We start from the raw sequence: 19,037 nt of genomic DNA, 5'->3' as shown, positions 1-19,037 counted from the left end.
CATCCAAGAAATAGCAAGAAACTCAATACATGGTCGAGATAATCGCCCAGTATCCGAGCTAACTAAAACCGTAGATTAAATATAGGCCTCAAAAATTCCCCCTTAGATGTCGACCTGGTACCGATCACTACTGTATTAGGGTTAGATCAGGGGTGCCTGTGACCCATCCATTATGTATTTATAGTCTCATTTTCTTCATAGATCAATCCACACGAGTTCGTTCAACAGATTCCGATGACACTAGCGGGTATTGATAACGGGCTGTCTTGAGCCATTCTTGGGCGATGCTATAAATATTGTTGTATGCGGTGCTTCTATGTCCCGCTGCTTCTTTGGGGTAGAAATCATGCTGCAAGCAGGGGGCCTATAGGCGTGTACACACATAGGGCAACTAAGGGAGTAAGGGCAGGCACACTATCAGTTTTACGGCAACCTTAATTTAAGCGGAAGCACGGTACGAACGGCAGACAGGGCAAAATAGGCAATCAGGACACTCAAAGGACTGAGTCTCAGAGCAGTGACCTAACGGTATTTTCCCTCCCGTTGATGTAGTACGGGCGTGCTACCTGGAGGGGTACATGCTGTATTACCGCTCACGTCTCCCTTGGAGGTTTTTTGTACCTAACGATATTCGTCTGCATGGACCCAGATGGGGACAGCATCAGACATTAATCAAGAATGAATAATGTATGCGGTGCATTAAATATTAAACGATCGTTATTGTTAAAGTAATACGTGGCTCTAGCCAGAAATATTATAAAGTAGTTTTGCCCAAGGCAGCCCGCCGGGCTGAACATAAGAGGCTAGTTCAACCTTCCCCTTCAAACTTTCGGACTTGATAAGGCTGACTCGGCCTAGACGGGAGAATGATTATCTTTAGTTATGCTGTTGTTTATCAAATTATGAAGTCAATTCAGTTCAGGGCGAAATAAATTTCATGTGATACTATATAGTTAGCAGGTAGAGCATAAAGCTTTAGGGGGTGGAAGTTGTTTTAAATCAAACGTGATTTATTCATACTGATTATCAGTCAAATCTCGCAGAGTAAAAGGGGAGACTTGGGAGCCGGCGTATGATAGTCATCACTAGTGGTTTGCGTCACCGACTGAAGCCTTGGAGTCTGCCTTTACTTTCCTAAACGTGCCTTTCCCAAAGCGTTCTTCGGAAAAATTGCTTGAGTGGGATTGGTGTGGACGCTGAGTTGTCGTGTAAAGTTGATCTTTCACCTAGCAAATGTGATGCGTCTCATTGCAATAAATAAGGGAAACGAGTCCATGGTCTGGTTGTCTACGGGAATGTGATAATTTAGGAGTAGGACCCTACCATACCCGACAGCCTGGACCTACCGCACGGTATTCCGTCTTCCTCTACATCTTTGGCTGGGGATGTGCATAGGGGACCTAGGTCGGGCCCTAGGAAAAGACACCTAGTTCTTACACGTCTCGCTGTTCCTTTGGGGTAGAAATCACGCTGCAAGCAGGAGGGCTATAGGCGTATATATGGGGCGTTCGAATGGGAGCAAGGGCAGGATTACATCAATTCTACGGCAGTTACAATCTCAACAGGAAGCATGGTACGAATGGCAGGCAGGGCAAGATAGGCGATCAGGACACTCCCTTATGGGAGTCTCAGAGCAGCGACCTAAAGGTATTTTTCCTCCCGTTGATGTAGTACGGGCGTGCTACCTAGGGGGGTACACTCTGTATTACCACTCACGTCTCCCTTGGAGGTTTTTTGTACCTACATTACGGCGGTAGTCTGGACCTTAATTGGGACCGCATCAGACGTTAATCAAGAATCAATAAATAATAATTTAGGAGTAGGTGTTAATGATTCTTTGGCATTTCCACTCCGAATTAAAACTAGTAAGTATTCCGAATGCAGTGAAATATTATTGTTGAGATAGCGGTTCTATAAAACGGAGGACAATGAACCTCAGTACTATCTACTTTGTTAGGGAAATCACCCGTGTGCAATAGGTAAGACCAGGAGGAGAGTACACTTAGAAGGGCGACGTTGGAAAAGAGCTTGAGATTGCGGGAAAAGGTGTTTGGATTGTGGTACATGGAAAACTCCGTGCAAAAGTATCCCAAGTTAGGCGTCAACAAGGGTCCACGCGTGCCTAGGGAATCCCTGACGGCTGGCAAAGTGGGCTCATACTTTGCTGGACGGGAGAAAGCTGCGGACATGACGTGGAGTAAACATTGGAAACCATAGGATGAAGACTGCTATTACTGCTTAGGGTAGGCTACGTGTTCATGTTTTCTGCTGGTCTAGTAATTAGAACTTGTAGTGCACGAAGAAATAAGTGAGCGTCTGGTTTGCATGAGCACAGCATGGCAATCGCGTAGTTACACGTTATGTGAACATGAAGGCATGGATGAGAGTTTCCGGAAGTTCGGAGTACTGCCGCTTCAACTTCCCTCGACCAGGCATTCTTGGTGTTTCGCAATGACAAGACTCGGTGTGCTTGAGTTTTCGTCATGCATCGTCACCTTTATCCGGCACGGTGCATATGAAGCATTGGCAGAGCTCACAGCCTTCTCGACACGATCAATGAGAAACGCAGCAGACAATTGTGCCTTGGATGGGTTGCAGTCGATCAAAAACCTGCTGTCTAGTGGTGAGACGGAGGGGAAGAAGCTTGAAGGCTGTGGATGCGACGCGATCGATTAGGCTGGACGCGTCGAGACGGTTTTGTCGATGATAGGCTGTGATTGGAAAAGGCACCCTTGCGTCAGAACGGGCGGCTGACGCTCTTCACCAATAAGTTGGGTTGGCGGTATGCCTTGCCTACTCCCTCGCCCTTGCCGTTCCTCCCACCCCACCCAACGGAAGCAGGGCACAGCAGCAGCCGAACCATTTCATCCCTTCTTGCTCCTCTCTCTCACACACTCATATCAACACCTCCACGGCGTTTCTTGCCGCTTCTTTATCTCGCAATTATTACGTTCAATTTCCACACGGCTTACTGCCCGCATTTGTCACCTTCAGCTGGCCTCCACTTCCTAGTCTGCCGCTAAGCGCAGAGCCTTAGCGCCATCCAAGCGAGTCACCATCCGCCCAGCTTCCTCAAGCTCAGCCAGGTAAGATGATCGAGCCCACTCTCTTTTACGCCACGCAACTCACCTATCTCTCCAGATATCTCCGGTGAATCGCTTCTCGCATCTTTGTTTCTACAGCTTCATCCGTCTCCATTTTGACTTCTCCGACCTCGCCTTCTCGCCCATCGTCATCGCAATTTCCGCAGACACCGCCGGTCCGAGATCGTGTCCACCGCCCTCGATTGACTTCGAGTTGCCCTAATTCACGCGATTTTACGCGTCATAAGACCTGAGAAGTCCTTCTGGGATCGACTGAATCTCTCCGTCGACAACAGCCATGGCTGCGACGCGTCGACAACCTCCCTTGCAAATTTTCCAGGACCCCATTTCCTCTCCGGATCACCATGAGGTCGCCCAATTTGAGGCCCAGCTTCTCTCCGCGTTCGGACCAGTTACCGATGTGTCTTCTGACCACCACACACTCCTGAATCCACCTGATTCACAACCGGGCGAACCTTCGCCGCGAAAATCTTTCCGACTCTCCAGCTCACCTCCACCAAGTGCCCTTGCAGAAACCTGTCTAAACTCCATCTCTATACCTCCCCCTCGACAACCCGCCCTCAGCACCGACTCCCCGATGAAAAAAGCCCAACGTCACTTCCCGAAACAAGCGAAGTCGATCACAAAAGTGCAAAATGCTCTTTTCACAACTTTCCCGTCTGCTCAATTCGATAAGGAGAACATCTACACCCCGTCCGTACTCGACGATCAAGAACTCCAATTCTCGGACCCCTTACACGGACAGAAAGCTCCAATGAAGCGAGCACTGATGGACTCCGCACCTTTACGTGATCGGCCCAGCAAGAAACAAAAGACTAAAGATGATGACCTTGGTCCAGTTCCGGAACCAGACGAAATGCCAGTCGTAGAAGATGATGGCGGCAAGCCACCGTTTAGCTACGCTAACCTCATAGGCATGGCTATTCTCCGTGCGCCCAACCGTCGGCTAACTCTCGCCCAAATCTACAAGTGGATCTCGGACACTTTCAAGTACTATCGCTCTTCGGAAACTGGCTGGCAGAACAGCATTCGACACAATCTCAGTCTAAGCAAAGCCTTTAGCAAACAAGAAAGACCGAAAGATGATCCTGGAAAGGGCAACTATTGGTATATCAACACAGGTTATGAGAATCAGTTCCACAAAGTCAAGTCATCACGGCGAACCACTAACCCAGATGGATTCATGCAAACAATACATAATGATATGGCGCGTCCTTCCACAGCACCTTCAATCGGTGCTTTCCCAGTCCAATCGAGCGTTGTTAAAAGCATTGACTCGAGCAAATTCCCCGAAGAGACCGAGCTCTCCTCAGACGCCACCATCCCTTGCTCTGATCCTGCTGCACATGACGGCCAAGAACCGGAGTACCAAATGCCACCTCCCTCTCGAGCAATTCCGTCCTCTCCGCCCCCCGCTGATATTCACTCTTCACCACCTCCACCCATATCTCGTTCTCTCCGAGACGGCACACCACCACGAGTACCCCGCTTTCCCTCGACGACCCGATCCGGCGGAAGGAAATGCAAGTTCACTACTTTGGGAGACAGCGGCTATTATTCGTCAATTGAATCGTCAGCCATCAAAGGCAACCCTTTGGGTCCTCTCCTGACTTCAGAAGCCGATATTGATCGCCCTATTATCAAACGTGGTCGTGCCGAGGAAGAAATTGCTCGCATTCGCGGTTCATCCTACGATAGCCCCTCGAAGGTTAGGTCTCTCATGAAACCACCCAGCGCCTCTCATCTTGTCTCTTCATCCCCATTCCGCCCTTTCGACACAAGCAACGAAGGCCCACTCACTCCAGCTGTCGTCTTCAAGCGGCCTGCGCTGCCTCCTGCATCTGTCTCCCCCAACACAAACCTCCGCAACCACCGTAACCGCATTCGCGAACTCGTGGGCGGCTCTCCCGACAAAAGCATGGCGGTTATGGTTGACAACCATCTTCTATATCAGCCTTGGAGCCCTGCTGTTCAAGTTCCAGACGAAGAGAACTTCAATCTCCATGAATCTGGGTTTCATGACTCTTTTGATGTGTTTGCAGACGCGGCGAATCTCGAATCTCCATCTAAACGTTCTATTAAGCGCCCCCGTCTCGAACGTGCTGCTACTACCTCTGGTATTCTTGCTGACATCACTGGATTGAAAACCAACGCTCGATCTATCACTCCAACCCCTAGCTGGAAGTCGCCTTTTCTAAACATTCCATCACTTGAATCGCCAACTCGTTTCGAATCACCATCGAAGGCACCGACTTCAAACCCATCTCCCGAGTTCGCACTGCCTAAATCGATGCCAGATTCGAACCCTTTGCCTGGCTTAAGCCCCGTTGAGGATTATGACCTCCCTAATGATGATTTCTTCGGTGTCGATCTGCACAGCGACGAATCAGAGGAGGCCGGGTTTGATATCCTACAAGGTTTTCAGAAAATTGGCGCGTCAGCTGTGGCTCTGAATGGCTCGCCAACAAAACCACCTAACCGACCGTCTTTCGGTCGTAGCTCTACCTCCCTTTTTTAAACCACTCGGATTAACGCGTTTGGACGCGTCAAAAATTATTAGTATATTTTTTTGGTGACTTTCTGACCGTACTGTCTGGAAAGCTGAACGATGCTATGACGAAGATGATACCCATGACTGACCGCTGGCGGTGTCTTCCCGCCCACTTGATTCTTTTTGGAGGTTGAATCACGGCGCTTTAGGGCCGGTTTTATACGCTATATCCCAATTACTAAAGATATTTCAGCGTTGGCGTATTGGTACGCGTACTGCGCACTCCACACTATTTGTATGGACTGCGAATGATTTCTTCTGGCGTTTTTGGGTCCCTTTTTCCTTTCCTTACTGGACTGTTTGCTTTTCTAGCGCTTGGATTTTCCCTTGGAATGTTTTAGGTTCCTTTCTTGAGCTTTTTTTTGGGGTATTTCCTATAATAATGCTAGCTTCCTCACTTTCCTACCTACGCACACCCTACCTCTACCTCCTATCATGATTCTTACTGAAGACATGTTGTCCCCGGTATGACCTAACATGGTTACGAGGATCATGCAGTTTATGGGCTGTTTTCCTGTATCTTATCCTGGGGATTGGCACGGGTAGATTCTAGTTCACTTTTTCATGGTTGTGATACAATATTAGTTTAGTATGTGACACAAACTACTTGTCTGCTTGAGTGACCTTATATATTTGATCTATCTAGGAAAAGAATATCCATCGCACTTCATTAGATGTGAGCGGACAATTGTTCCTCGTTAAGGGTTTTGATGTTCTGCTACCGCGATGTCAGGTTCAGCTAGAAATAAAAGCATGAGATGATTCGCCATACACTGCAAGACCGTCGCATCTTTTACACTTATAAAAATACTCCGTGTACACCTGAATGGGCTTAAAGCCTGTGGTCTCCAACTCTAGTAGCGACAAATATAGAGTGAAAGATACGGTAGCCGTAGAATCTATACTACAAGGCAAAGAGATCTTCTCCCATCTTCTAAACGCCGCCGCAACCGTGGAATACTAGTGCTTTGGGTATCCAATACTTGTCCTACTTGATAAGGTTTCCGTGCCGTTATGGCCGCCTTTCGTGGGACTTGTTACAGCAAGAACAGAGGTGTCAGGGTGCTGAAGGGGGTCGTGAGGTTGCGGGTGCTGCAGCTACTGCTCACGCAACGTTCGGTAACGGTTCGACAAGGTGATAAAGTTAGTGAATGTACCTAATCGCTGGAAGAACACCCTCGACAACCGCAGCTGACGCATTCGATCGTCTGGTTTTCCTGTAGCTTGTCTTTCGGCACGCGGCATATGCAGGTGCTGTTGAAGTTCGTTTCCTTTGTCTGGATGCAGCGCAGGCAGCAAAGCTAGAAGGCGGGTATAATGTTAGCATAGATCCTACTAAAGATATGAAGAGGGACAGAGGATAAAGCTTGTGTGTACCTTTTCATAGCCTTGTTTCTTCCACTTTGCGATCAGATTCGCGTCAGCGTAGCCGTTCTTTAACAGCCAGTCGTATAGGGTTTTACTAATCGCCTCCTTCTCATAGTATAAATCATATATGTATCGAGATCCTGTAAACCAAACCTGTTAACATCCATACTCTACATAAGTTATGAGAAGGTCAAGCCAAGATAATAGGACGGGCCAAAGGCCCTTGAGTATTGGTTGCGGGCAAGACGTACGTTGATGAGTTATTTGGAAGATAGGCCATAACATCTCGTACTTCTTCTTTCCTTCGTGTGAGGCGTTCTCCGCATCCTTCATCTTATTTGAAAATTCGAGGAGGGTATCCTCGATATCTTCGAAGCCATCTGGTGGGGGTTTCTTATTCCTTGCTCCAGTCCGATAGACAGGCATGATGGCAGTACGGACTTTTTGGAGCTATGCAGAGAGACAGTAAGCGGTACCTAATTCGTAGGCAACGAGTGGCAGATCTGTGACACTAGGTTGTTGTTGGTAAGAATATGGGTTGTCGCCGCTGTGAACTTTCATGACATCGCTCCGTAAGCAATGCCAAGTCCATTCCGAACGCAACATCAACCCACCAGACAGAGCCGCCATCATCCCTGGTACAAGCTCCGCACAAGATGATCAACCCGACCTATCTCGCCCAGAGGACGCGATCCTGTATGTATTATTCCTCGATATTCTTTGCTAACTCAACTAACGTCTTCACAGCGGCCAATTGGGCCGATGCCAAACGACGAGTCCTCCATTCCTACCGGGATTGGCTTCGAGCTGTATGTTGTTCCTGAAAGGTTACAGAACCATCTTACACCTTCTCGATACTTACAAGAGTAAAATCCATAGGCGCCGGAGATCCAGCAAATGTACTCCTTGAGCCTACCAATCTCGACGATCCGAACAAAAGTGCGCCAAGAGTTTGAGAGACATCGATATGTGGCTCAGTTGAACACGGTGGACGTACTGATATTCAATTCGCATCAAGAGTTCCAGGTATGAAGGTCTAAAGGAATTCAGGGAGGATTATATAGCCCCAGAGCTCTATAACGAGAGACGGGCTATTGCTAATTACCTCGCAGGAAACGTTAAATTACTGGAAACAATTGACCCATGTCCTTAAATACTTCCGTACAGAAGAGGACCCTAAGGCACGGCTGCCGTCGAATTTCATCAACGGGTTCTTGGAGGTCAGAACACCCGCCAAATTACTTCGAACTAATGATTTTGGGCTAACGGGGTATAATATAGGGACGGAACTGAGCGCGACAGCTCCTGTGCCAAAGACTTTTGTACATATGCCAATACCACATTTCCTTTTTGTGCGCCAGATCCCATATAAAACGCCCGCAATGCACATCCCATGATTATGGTGGTCTCCTAGCTTTCTCGCGCAGCAAACTCGTCTCGTGCAATCGTAAACTTGTCCATCACAACATCACAGAGGTCCATGAGATCGTTTAAACCCTTCTCGAGAACATCGTATACACTAACGTTATCTGCATCAAGCTTCGTTAGCTAATGTAGATATGGAATATCAGAGAAAACATACCGTATGTCTGGATTCGGATATTCATCCTCTCCTCCGAAGGATGCGGAATAGAATACCCGCAAAACTCTACGTCTGGACTATCTCAGGTCAGAATGTACCTAATAATCTTGGCCTTATATAAATGTACTTCTTCATAATGATATACCGCAGCGCGTTCCCTAACGTGTGATCTTCCTTCTCGAACTCAAACGATGCAGCTGTGTCAGTTGACCCAGGTAACTAGATTATGTTAGATACGCTCTACGGTCTGCAGAGCAGCTATAAGTGCAATGCGACGTACCACACGAATGCGTTGCTTCTCAGGTTCTTCCTCTTCAGCGACCGGCAGCTCGCCATCCTGCCCGTTTACCGGCGCATCCTCCATAACCTGGTCCCCGTCTCGTGTTTGCGACGGCATGACCGGCAGCTCGCCATCCTGCCCGTTTACCGGCGCATCCTCCATAACCTGGTCCCCGTCTCGTGTTTGCGACGGCATGACCGGCAGCTCGCCATCCTGCCCGTTTACCGGCGCATCCTCCATAACCTGGTCCCCGTCTCGTGTTTGCGACGGCATGGCGGTGGTAAATGCTGTTCCTCGGAAATTGCTGCGTCGAATGCTGGGCAAGCCCGAGACTTCGAAATTTCCAAAGTCGCCTTATCTAATCAGCAAAAAGTCCCGAGACTCCGCCGCCGAGCTCCCCACGTCAATTCTCACAAAGACAATCCACGCTTTTTTTTCCAACTCATACTCAACACCAATTGATTCCCTTCGCGCTCTCAAAAATCAATATATCACTATGGCGGACAGGATACGCAGCACGACGCTGAATCGCGACACCAACGAAACTAAAATTCAGCTGTCCCTCAATCTTGATGGCGGGGCTCTCGAAGAGCTCAAAGAAAGCGCAACTGCGAATGGGGAGTCAAAAAGCCATGCCGCGCAGGTCTCGAAATCGCAGACTATAGATGTGGACTCCGGGATCGGTTTTCTGGACCATATGATCCATGCGCTGGCGAAGCATGCTGGATGGTCGCTCCGAATACGATGTCGAGGAGACTTGCATAGTACGCTCCAGCTCCATTCCATCGCGCCTAGCTAAGCCTTCTACGCCCTTATATTACCGTCAATCCTGTATAGTCCTACCATTCTAAATAAAACTCCTAGTTGATGACCACCACACCGCTGAAGACACCTTCATCGCGCTAGGTACTGCCTTCAAGACCGCCCTCGGCTCCTCTACAGGCCTCGCCCGCTTCGGTAGCGCCTACTGCCCGCTCGACGAAGCCCTCTCACGCGCCGTCATCGATCTCTCCAATAGGCCCTACTCCGTGATAAACCTTGGTCTTAAGCGCGAGAAAATCGGCGATCTAAGCACCGAGATGCTACCGCATTGTCTGCAGAGCTTCGCACAGGGCGCTGGTGTCACGCTGCATGTTGATTGTATAAGAGGTGACAATGACCACCATAGGGCTGAGAGTGCGTTTAAGGCGTTAGCCGTAGCGATTAGGATGGCGACGAGCAGGATTGCTGGGAGAGAGGGAGAGGTGATGAGTACGAAGGGGGTGTTGTATTAGAGCGGAGAGCAGAATTGAATAGAGGAGGTCTAGCTGCGGGCGTTTATGGTATATCAGGGGCGGATTTAGGGTATCTGCGTTCATGTTTTGTAGAGGTTTGTGTGCTAAAAGCGTGCAGGGAAGGGAAAGGGCGAGACAGTCCCCAAAAGTATCTAGATTCAATGGCTAACTGAAGACTCCTGAAAAGCTTTACTGTAGCTTGCCATAGCCTTTCAAGAAATATCTCCCAGCTTGTGCCTCCCGCGTACAGTTATTAATAGCTTGCACCTAGGGGCAAAGCAGTTAAGTTGTTATTAATTGACGTCTTCTGGCTCTTCTTACAGATATAGCCCATAGAGTCAAATCTAGAAGCGATGGACTATCATCCTGACCGTGAAGCAAGGGCTATGACCTAGCTTTTGGGAAATGTAAAGATATAAACAAAAGCCAGCCGCTACTTCCAGCATCGAGCTGGTCAGCAAAGGTCTCTAAAAACCACTGCACAATTATGTCCAAATTCTCAGCGTTGAAATTTCACCATATGTGTGTTTCATGCTGGAGTCATGCTAAATACAAACAACACCCGCGGCAAGCCATGGGTGATCTCAACTTTGTAGGCAGGTTCTAACAGCATTGCTACAACATCAGGCATCAGATCCTGCTGTTAGCGTAGCAGGGTTTTGATTTGTCGAACGAACTCGTGTGTTTGATTGATCTATGAAGAAAATGAGACTATATATACATAAAGTAGTAGACTAAGTGGGTGACCGAGTCGAGTCAATAGTAAGACGGTAATAAGTAAATCCGATTCAGGTCGACATGATTCGAGCGAGGAATACTCTATATTGCGACCTGTGCGTGAAGGTTTGGGCGTGCTTAACCAATGAAGGTATTCTCGACTTCTTTTGTACTGAAGGATTCCTTGATTGTTCGGTGGAGAAAGTGGATCTTCGATCGTACATACTTGTTTGTCAGGGTGGGCGAATTTCTCTGCGGCGGTGAAAAGTGCACTTCAAGCAAGCCTTTACAGCGGGCGTGTATTCTTCTATCTGCCGCCTTCCCTTTTTAGGGGTCTCACCTAATGCTTGCGAGAACTAGGTTGTTTGTCTTGGTCCATATTTGGAGGTTGTTCTCAACTAGCGCATGCTATAGATGCTTCATCAGTGTGCCTTTTCCAGAGCTGGATTCGCAATGCCAAGACACCTCCGCTCTAACTAGCCCCATTCTGGCTAGCTGGCTTATTATAACCAGGGTAAGGATAAGGCGTGCGAGCCAAACCAATCTCGCCGCAAAGATTGGAATCTTGCTTGTATGGCATATAGAATATTAATTTCTCCGGCTCCTTATTTCGCATTCTTCCCTTCGTGTTCTTTCTAGATACTAACGCTACTTTGGATTTGCTAAATTTTGGCTGTTAATTACAGAAGATACTAGAAATCGAGTGGCAATTATAGACTATAGAGGCATATGTTCCCCTTGACCCTATATAATATAGGATACAAAGAAAATACAAGTAAAATATTATACCTAGAAGGTATCGCAATAAAGCCACACTAACAAGGACCTACCTTAAACGAAGCTTTTTGTAGCGTTTTGATTGTGATAGAGTTCCTTTAGCACCTAGATGCGACGTTTCTCCCTGAGATTTGTTCACCGGCTCTCTCACGTCTATTAAGGCCTTTTTCTCCGTCGCGGTATCCAAAGCACGAAGATTGTCCCGCAAACCCCGAGACCTTAGATGATCAGGTCCGCAGACTTTCTCATATCCTACTAGAGCCTTTGAATACATTATCCTAGCCTTTGCTAAATCGGCTTGACGTTCAAAGAGAGAGCCGAGGCCCCAGATTGTGTTTAGCGCCGGGATATAAGCCGTAACATTGTCTGCACCGAGGGCCTTCTCGTATCCTTGCAGCGCTCGCTGGTACATCTTCTCTGCCTCGCCTAGCTTGCCCTGGTTGGCGTAGAGGTTCCCTAAGTTATTGACCGGGTCCAGTGTCGACATATGTTCTGCACCGAGGGCCTTCTCGTATCCTTGCAGCGCCCGCTGGTACATCTTCTCTGCCTCGCCTAGCTTGCCCTGGTGGTCCCTATAGAGGTTCCCTAAGTGACCGTGACCAGTGTCGACATATTTCTGCACCGAGGGCCTTCTCGTTCCTTGCAGCGCCCGCTGTAACATCTTCTCTGCCTCGCCTAGCTTGCCCTGGTTGGCGTAGAGTTCCCTAAGCTATTGACCGTGACAGTGTCGACATGTGTTCTGCACCGACATCTTCTCTGCCTCGCCTAGCTTGCCCTGGTTGGCGTAGAGGTTCCCTAAGCTATTGACCGTGACCAGTGTCGACATGTGTTCTGCACCGAGGACCTTCTCCTTTCCTTGTAGCGCTCGCTGGTGCATCTTCTCTGCCTCGCCTAGCTTGCCCTGGTCCCTATAGAGGCCCCCTAAGTTATTGACCGTGCCAAGTGTCGACGTATGTTCTGCACCGAGGGCCTTCTCCTTTCCTTGCAGCGCTCGCTGGTACATCTTCTCTGCCTCGCCTAGCTTGCCCTGGTCGGCGTAGAGGCTCCCTAAGTTATTGACCGTGTCCAGTGTCGACGTGTGCTCTGCACCGAGGGCCTTCTCGTATCCTTGCAGCGCCCGCTGGTACATCTTCTCTGCCTCGCCTAGCTTGCCCTGGCCGGCGTAGAGGAGCCCCAGGTTATTGACCATGCCCAGTATCGACGTGTGCTCTGCACCGAGGGCCTTCTCATATCCTTGCAGCGCCCGCTGGCACATCTTCTCTGCCTCGCCTAGCTTGCCCTGGTCGGCGTAGAGGAGCCCCAAGTTATTGACCATGCCCAGTGTCGACATGTGTTCTGCACCGAGGGCCTTCTCCGTTCCTTGCAGCGCCCGCCGGTACATCTTCTCTGCCTCGCCTAGCTTGCCTTGGTCGGCGTAGAGGTTCCCTAAGTTACTGATCGTGACTAGTGTCGACATGTGTTCTACACCGAGGGCCTTCTCGTATCCTTGTAACGCCCGCTGGTACATATTCTCTGCCTCGCCTAGCTTGCTCTGGTCGACGTAGAGGATACCTAGCCGACAAATTGCATCTAGCATTACAACTCGTTCCTCGGCTACCTTGATCTCCATGTTTACCCTATCGTGACTTCTAGAACTTCGTCTTGTCTCGTCCGTTAGTACACATCGAGAACACGCTTGCGCATGAGGTAGGAGTCGGCGCTGTATAGTAGAGTATCCCCGCGATAAGTTGTGAGGTACGGCCCATCCAACAACGATTACCGCTAGTTGAGCTAGCTGTACTCTAGAATCCTTGCCTTGGAAGTAGTATGCCCACCTATGGACGACCGGATGAGTAGCATAGCTCGCTAGGTCTTTGACATCCTCGATTAGCGAGTAGTTGCGTAGTAGCTGAATCGCCTTGGTAAACTCTAGCTCATTGCTTGCAAGGTCTCCAATCCATTCCGATAAGCTTGTCGCAGTAGTTGTAGACGCGCTGCATGCTGATGCAAACAGACCGTACCACAGATCTTTGCTGTCAAGGAATGCCCAGAGAAGAAGTAGGTTGGCCGTAGCTACGTGCCTTTCTCGAATGGCATTATACGAGATAGCCCATGTCGTCCAGATACTGCGATCGGGGTAGTCCTGGAGCGGGGCGTCCGCCCAGTCTCGTAAATCCATGAGCTCTTTCCACTGCTGCTCATAGAATCTGATATAGGTCTGAAGCTCAATTCCACTCTCCTGTAGAAACGCAGCGGCCTGTGCAATTGCTAGCGGGAGGCCGTCCAACAAGCCTAATAAGCGCTCGCTCTCGGCTAGGTCTGTAACAGTATCATTAGCTTTGACGTCCGTATGGTTACTATAATAAAGTACATTCTTACTGTACTTTCTCTTATACCGGCTTCGAAGAATAGCTTCCGCTTGATCCTGGTCAACCTTACCCAACTGCTGCGAGTGCCCTAGCTGCTCTAGCTTGGCTAGTCTAGTCGTGATCAGGACAGACCCATGGTCGGCGCTAGAGAAGTAGCGCCTCACATCGTATGCATCGGGGTCGGAATTGCGATGGCTGTGATCTCTATCGACATTGTCGAAGATAAGCAGCCAGTCGGTGTTGTCCTGTTGAGCAAGCCAGCCTATTACCTCTCGGACAACTATGTTAATGTCGCCGTTACCGTCTGCAGAGTATGTCCTACTTGACTCGGAAATCTGGCCTTCTGGGATCCTACTCGCGGAACTCGCAATGCTCCGCATGAGGCTATCCTCGCTCCTTCCATCTAGCCAGAACACGGCACTAAACTTGCGGTGATGCTGCCGGGCAAACTCAACGGCTAGCTGCGTCTTGCCTATCCCGCCGAGTCCATAAAGCACAAGTGTCTTCTGTCGGCAGCTCTGCCGTTTTGGTAGGAGCACTCGTTCAAGCTCTGCCATCTCGGCTGGTCGTCCCACGAATTTGCTCACTCTCGGGACACCTTCGAGGCTGAAGACTGTTCGATATTCTCCAAAGTCTATATAAGCATTTAGCTACATGACTAATAAAGCAACTCTTGATTGAACATTTAGGACTGACATTCTCTTCCTGCCATATTGTCTGCGCATGCCTGCATTTGCTTAAACACATCCTGAGATCCGACGTAGTGCCGTGTGGCCGCGGCAATCTCCTTCCTCTTCTTCGACTCCTCGAGGCCGATCTCCTCTAACCCGCGATTAACGTTAAACCGGTAGTACCGGCCACCGTCATGGAGGTGTGACTTGTCTCGGCGAAACCTCTCTGCCGTCTGCTCCGTCTCTGTAGCGATTGCAACGAGCGTGTTGCCGATGTAGACGTCATCCCGAAATGGCTTTAACGAAGGGACGCCGGTACCGATCGAGACCAGACATTTAATCCTGCCCTCGAGCGGTTGCGGGCCCCACATTAGCTGAGCCTGATTCCATACCTCCCATACCGGATTATTGGCTCCCGTAGCCCCGTCCACAAACTCTTCTTCATACCGCCCGATAGCAATAGGATCAAAGAAGGAGGACGCCGCCGAAGTTGCACGGCAGGCTTCCCATATCTTAACGCAGTTTAGGAGGTCACTACCACCACGCGGCGACCTGTAGCTTGTGAGGCACACCGTTTCGCTCGTCTGTTTGCTTGTCGCGCACACGAATCTGCATTGATTAGTGACTAGCACTCCAAGCGAGTATGAGGCTAACTCACACTTTGCATGCATCGTCCAATACGTCCTTTAGCAAGGCGTCTTCCTGTAGTTCCTGTGCTGTGACCACCTCCTTCACAGCTCGCGCCAACTCCTCGGAGTCGAACCTGCCTTGAATATTACCTTTTGTCGTGACGCGATGCCTCTTTTTCTGGAAAACTCGGTCTAAAAGTGATAGGTAGGCGTCGATGCACTCGTCGATGCTCATCTTTAGCCGGCCGAGCATGATTGCAATAAGCCTGGTCGGTCAGCATATACGTCTATAGTCTGCGAATATTGCAACAACCCACCCGCCAGTGCTTGTTCCCCCAATCATGTCGAAGTAGTCGCACGGTTTCGGAGGGCTCTCTGGGTCGATAGTCTCCATGAGCTGCTCGAGGATAATAAGCGCGGACAGGCCGCGGACCCCACCGCCATCGAGCGCGAGTAGGCGGAGGTCCTTGTCTGGCATCGCTGGGGAGCGAAGGGGTTCTCAGTGAATATTGAGTCGCTGAGTCGGCATACGAAGTTGGCTGTCGAGTTGGGAAGTGGAGGTTGGATCCAGGCTGGCGCTCACATCGACTCAGCTGAACGGCATCCTCGCGGCAATGCAGGCACCGTTGTGCATCGCTGCGAGCGCGCAAAACTAGCCAATCGCTGGCAAAACACTGTCTGGGCCATTCGACGTTTCATGTGAGATTGAGCCATGATTTGTTGTCGCTAAAGGCGTATCTCGATCAGTGTTAGAACCAGTTCCTCATATCTGGACTACGCGGCTGCTCACGCTAATTAGGTTACCCATTGGCTAGCCTGATAGCATCGGCATTTACGGCAATTCTATCGCCTTTGAGTGTGCTGTTCTTACAGCAAGGAACTTTTGGCAATAATCCTATGTTATNACATGCGCAGAGGTATTAGTTGTAGACCAAAACGAAGTTGTCTAACTGGGTGGGTGCAAGGATAGAACCAGCTAGCCAGAATGATACTAGCCACAGAAACTTCTTGGCAGTGCGGCTTAGCACAAATTAAGTTTCCCGCAAGGTTCTCCACAACTCCGGCGATAAACCTCAACAGTCGTTACCCGACATCAAGTATCAAAAATGGGCGCGCGCAAAAAAGCAATGCGCAAGGCGATGCGCGATCTGAAGCCGGTGAAATCAGGGAAAATAGCGAAAACTAAAAAATCTTTAGAGGACAAGTCCAACAGCCGCAAAGCCAATCGACAGCAGATTGAACGTGCTAATGACACAGCCAAAAAGAACCAAAAGCCACAGTCAGCACGCCCAACTATTCCCTTCGAACCCAATGACCATATTCTCCTCGTTGGCGAAGGTACTGCCCGCATAGTTACATTCAGTGGTACCTGCAATACTAACGTTGCACTCCACAGGCGACTTCTCCTTCGCCCGCTCCATTGTCTCCGAGCACGGCTGCGCTAATGTCCTCGCAACATGTTTCGACAGCGAGGATGAGCTTTTGCAGAAGTACGCCCTCCATCATTTTCTTCCCCCTCAACAACAGAAGTTAATTGAGCTCCCATAGATACCCCCAAGCCAAAACTCACATAGACTACCTTACATCCCTTGAGCAATCCGTGCTCTACAACGTTGATGCCACAAAACTCCAGCAAAAAGTTATGCGGAAGGGCCAGCGGTGGGATAGAATCATATTCAACTTCCCACATGTGGGTGGTAAGAGCACGGATGTCAACAGGCAGGTCCGGTATAATCAGGAGCTTCTCGTTTCCTTCTTCCGCGCTGCCCACCCGCTACTTGCCCCTGATGGTACTATAATTGTTACGCTCTTCGAAGGCGAACCGTACACATTATGGAATATCAGGGATCTGGCACGGCATGTTGGATTGAAGGTTGTAACAAGCTTCAAATTTATAAGCAATGCATATCCGGGATACGAGCACGCACGTACACTTGGGAACATCGAGGGTGGCGGGGGATGGAAAGGAGAGGAGCGCGATGCGAGGACATATATCTTCCAGGTCAACGATAGCGAGAAGCAGCATAACGATGCCAACAAGAAGAGAAAGGCCGACGACAGCTCGTCAGACGGTGAGGATTGAGTTATATACGATCAGCTTCCTGCTGCTATGTACGCCAACCGAACCAAGCCAAAACCATCAACACCGTCGCTATGGACTTTCCAAAGAAATGTCACGTCATTTGACCGGACGCCGAAACCTAAGATATAAAAACCTTTTTGATCTGCGACTCATCGTACAGCTGCGCCATATCCGTTGGATCCCTGATCTTGCCGGGTGGTGTGCCAATTTTCTCATTTATCTGCATGAGACGTTCCCGGCCATATATTCTACCATTTGGTAGCACCACTGGGTCATTTTCGACGTAACTCTTGGTATGATGTGCATATGGTACGTTCCGGGCAAGCTCGTTCAGCTCAGTCGAGCAAATCGGGCAAACGGTTGTGGTGGATGAGGAAGCGTTTGAAGAGCTACTGGCATATTGAGAATGGCAGGATGGTGTTTTGAGTGCTGAAAGGCCGGCGGAGAGAGCTATGTGGAGAAGGGGTCGGGATGGTAGCGAGAATAGCTCGTTGTGGGTTTTGATGAAGAGGGTTGAGAGGAAATCCCAGCGGTCAGGAGAATAGAGTGACTGCCATGTACATTAGCATATTCTAGTTGAAAACTAGTAGAAACTTCGGAAGACAAGGGAATGTACCTTGTATGGCTCTGCTTGTGTCTCTGGGGGAAATGCGAGCAAACCTGCGGCTCGTATCGCGAAGTTCGTATCCTGATGCGGCGCCAGATACTTCCTCGCGTGCATCGTTGCCTCCATGAGCTTCTGGGTATTACCGCTTCGTACCAACTCAATATACTGCTGTAACCGTAGCTCGAACTCCAGATTGCTCTAGCCGCCACCGTGTCAGCAACCCACCCTACTTGTGAAAGAGGAAGAAACCTACATTCAACTTCTTCAGCGCCTGCTTATTATCTGCACACCAAACAAGGCACTCCTGCGTCCTACCCGCCCTCAAACTAGCCTCAATCTTATGACACGCCACAAAGGCTTCTACATCCACCAGCTCCTCGATGCCCTTCTCCTTCGCCAAGGCCATCGCGCTCTCTCCGTACCCACTCCTCAGTAGATAATCCACTAGCAGCCTGTTCAGCCTAACACGGCTCCACTCGTCATACTTGACGTCCGCTAGACTAGGAATATCATAGAGGTCCTGTAGATGCTGGATGCGGGTGCGGGAGTGTTTGTGAATTGCCTTCTCTTCCTCATGCAAACCTTCCAGCTTACGCTTAAGCCCTTGCATCCGGCTAATCATGCCGTCGAGACTGCTGAGGGCGTCGGAGGAGTTAGGTGACGAGATGGCGGCGTTGGCTGCCGTTTTGAGCGCTGTAAGGACGAATTCACGCTCCCTTTCGACGTATCGTTGTGCTGTCTTGAAGTTCTTGCGGGACAGCTCGTACGGCATGCGGAGGAGGGGCTGGTCCTGCAGGTACAGTCAGAGACGAAGCTCAAGCCTGAGTTGCGGGCTTATTGGGGTGGGAACCATACGAGCAGCAGATGGGACTCTGCGTTGAGCTTCGTTGTCGTGAGTTCGGCCATGGCTGGTGCTTTTTCCTATATGTTTGCTCGGAGGATTCCCAGCTGCAATAGTTATGCATGGGTGGGTGCTGCATAAGTGGGTGCGGTTGCGGGAAAAGTTGAGCCATGAGATGTGTGCTGGTGGGGTCGCCATACACAGA

The 19,037-nt window shown here is 49.7% G+C and overlaps 9 protein-coding genes across 9 annotated transcripts; 5 read left to right on the top strand and 4 right to left on the bottom strand.

Moving 5' to 3' along the window:
• Nucleotides 1-1,335: 1,335 nt before the first annotated feature.
• Nucleotides 1,336-1,809, top strand: K441DRAFT_342354 (uncharacterized protein). Its single transcript, XM_067641272.1, has one exon. It carries the CDS (start codon nt 1,500-1,502, stop codon nt 1,755-1,757), a length of 258 nt encoding a protein of 85 aa, XP_067507553.1. The 5' UTR covers nt 1,336-1,499; the 3' UTR covers nt 1,758-1,809.
• Nucleotides 1,810-3,381: 1,572 nt separating this feature from the next.
• On the top strand, nt 3,382-5,622 carry K441DRAFT_546252 (uncharacterized protein; the record flags this gene model as incomplete). The annotated part of the gene is made up of 1 exon (XM_067642850.1): nt 3,382-5,622. One exon carries the CDS (start codon nt 3,382-3,384, stop codon nt 5,620-5,622), a length of 2,241 nt encoding a protein of 746 aa, XP_067507552.1.
• Nucleotides 5,623-6,812: 1,190 nt separating this feature from the next.
• On the bottom strand, nt 6,813-7,449 carry K441DRAFT_545579 (cell cycle control protein cwf14; the record flags this gene model as incomplete). The annotated part of the gene is made up of 3 exons (XM_067642815.1): nt 6,813-6,956; nt 7,033-7,163; nt 7,275-7,449. 3 exons carry the CDS (start codon nt 7,447-7,449, stop codon nt 6,813-6,815), a joined length of 450 nt encoding a protein of 149 aa, XP_067507551.1.
• A 177-nt stretch (nt 7,450-7,626) lies between these two features.
• Nucleotides 7,627-8,420, top strand: K441DRAFT_604835 (uncharacterized protein; the record flags this gene model as incomplete). The annotated part of the gene is made up of 4 exons (XM_067645355.1): nt 7,627-7,719; nt 7,771-7,832; nt 7,903-8,049; nt 8,136-8,420. Exons 1-4 carry the CDS (start codon nt 7,680-7,682, stop codon nt 8,418-8,420), a joined length of 534 nt encoding a protein of 177 aa, XP_067507550.1. The 5' UTR covers nt 7,627-7,679.
• On the bottom strand, nt 8,303-9,202 carry K441DRAFT_654974 (RBP11-like subunits of RNA polymerase). The gene is made up of 5 exons (XM_067647766.1): nt 9,095-9,202; nt 8,886-8,938; nt 8,733-8,824; nt 8,606-8,682; nt 8,303-8,552 (listed from the first exon to the last, which is right to left on the bottom strand). The coding sequence occupies exons 1-5, from the start codon at nt 9,156-9,158 to the stop codon at nt 8,434-8,436; spliced, it is 405 nt and encodes a 134-aa protein (XP_067507549.1). The 5' UTR covers nt 9,159-9,202; the 3' UTR covers nt 8,303-8,433.
• Nucleotides 9,203-9,304: 102 nt separating this feature from the next.
• Nucleotides 9,305-10,402, top strand: K441DRAFT_629974 (IGPD-domain-containing protein). The gene is made up of 2 exons (XM_067646251.1): nt 9,305-9,649; nt 9,750-10,402. The coding sequence occupies exons 1-2, from the start codon at nt 9,382-9,384 to the stop codon at nt 10,157-10,159; spliced, it is 678 nt and encodes a 225-aa protein (XP_067507548.1). The 5' UTR covers nt 9,305-9,381; the 3' UTR covers nt 10,160-10,402.
• A 1,071-nt stretch (nt 10,403-11,473) lies between these two features.
• K441DRAFT_604826 (uncharacterized protein) lies at nt 11,474-15,942 on the bottom strand. Its single transcript, XM_067645354.1, has 6 exons — nt 15,619-15,942; nt 15,331-15,567; nt 14,698-15,281; nt 14,012-14,635; nt 12,401-13,951; nt 11,474-12,220 (listed from the first exon to the last, which is right to left on the bottom strand). The coding sequence occupies exons 1-6, from the start codon at nt 15,777-15,779 to the stop codon at nt 11,703-11,705; spliced, it is 3,675 nt and encodes a 1,224-aa protein (XP_067507547.1). The 5' UTR covers nt 15,780-15,942; the 3' UTR covers nt 11,474-11,702.
• A 498-nt stretch (nt 15,943-16,440) lies between these two features.
• K441DRAFT_545709 (uncharacterized protein) lies at nt 16,441-17,384 on the top strand (the record flags this gene model as incomplete). Its single annotated transcript, XM_067642825.1, has 3 exons — nt 16,441-16,639; nt 16,698-16,791; nt 16,850-17,384. The coding sequence occupies 3 exons, from the start codon at nt 16,441-16,443 to the stop codon at nt 17,382-17,384; spliced, it is 828 nt and encodes a 275-aa protein (XP_067507546.1).
• K441DRAFT_654971 (protein FYV10) lies at nt 17,124-18,998 on the bottom strand. Its single transcript, XM_067647765.1, has 4 exons — nt 18,847-18,998; nt 18,245-18,781; nt 18,001-18,189; nt 17,124-17,934 (listed from the first exon to the last, which is right to left on the bottom strand). Exons 1-4 carry the CDS (start codon nt 18,895-18,897, stop codon nt 17,503-17,505), a joined length of 1,209 nt encoding a protein of 402 aa, XP_067507545.1. The 5' UTR covers nt 18,898-18,998; the 3' UTR covers nt 17,124-17,502.
• Between the last annotated feature and the right edge of the window lie 39 nt (nt 18,999-19,037).

The sequence above is a fragment of the Cenococcum geophilum genome (assembly GCF_001692895.1).
Source record: "Cenococcum geophilum 1.58 unplaced genomic scaffold K441scaffold_8, whole genome shotgun sequence".
Taxonomy (NCBI): Eukaryota; Fungi; Ascomycota; class Dothideomycetes; order Gloniales; family Gloniaceae; genus Cenococcum; species Cenococcum geophilum.
Note: the sequence above shows the minus strand (reverse complement) of the source record. Positions and strands in the feature narration are given on the sequence as shown.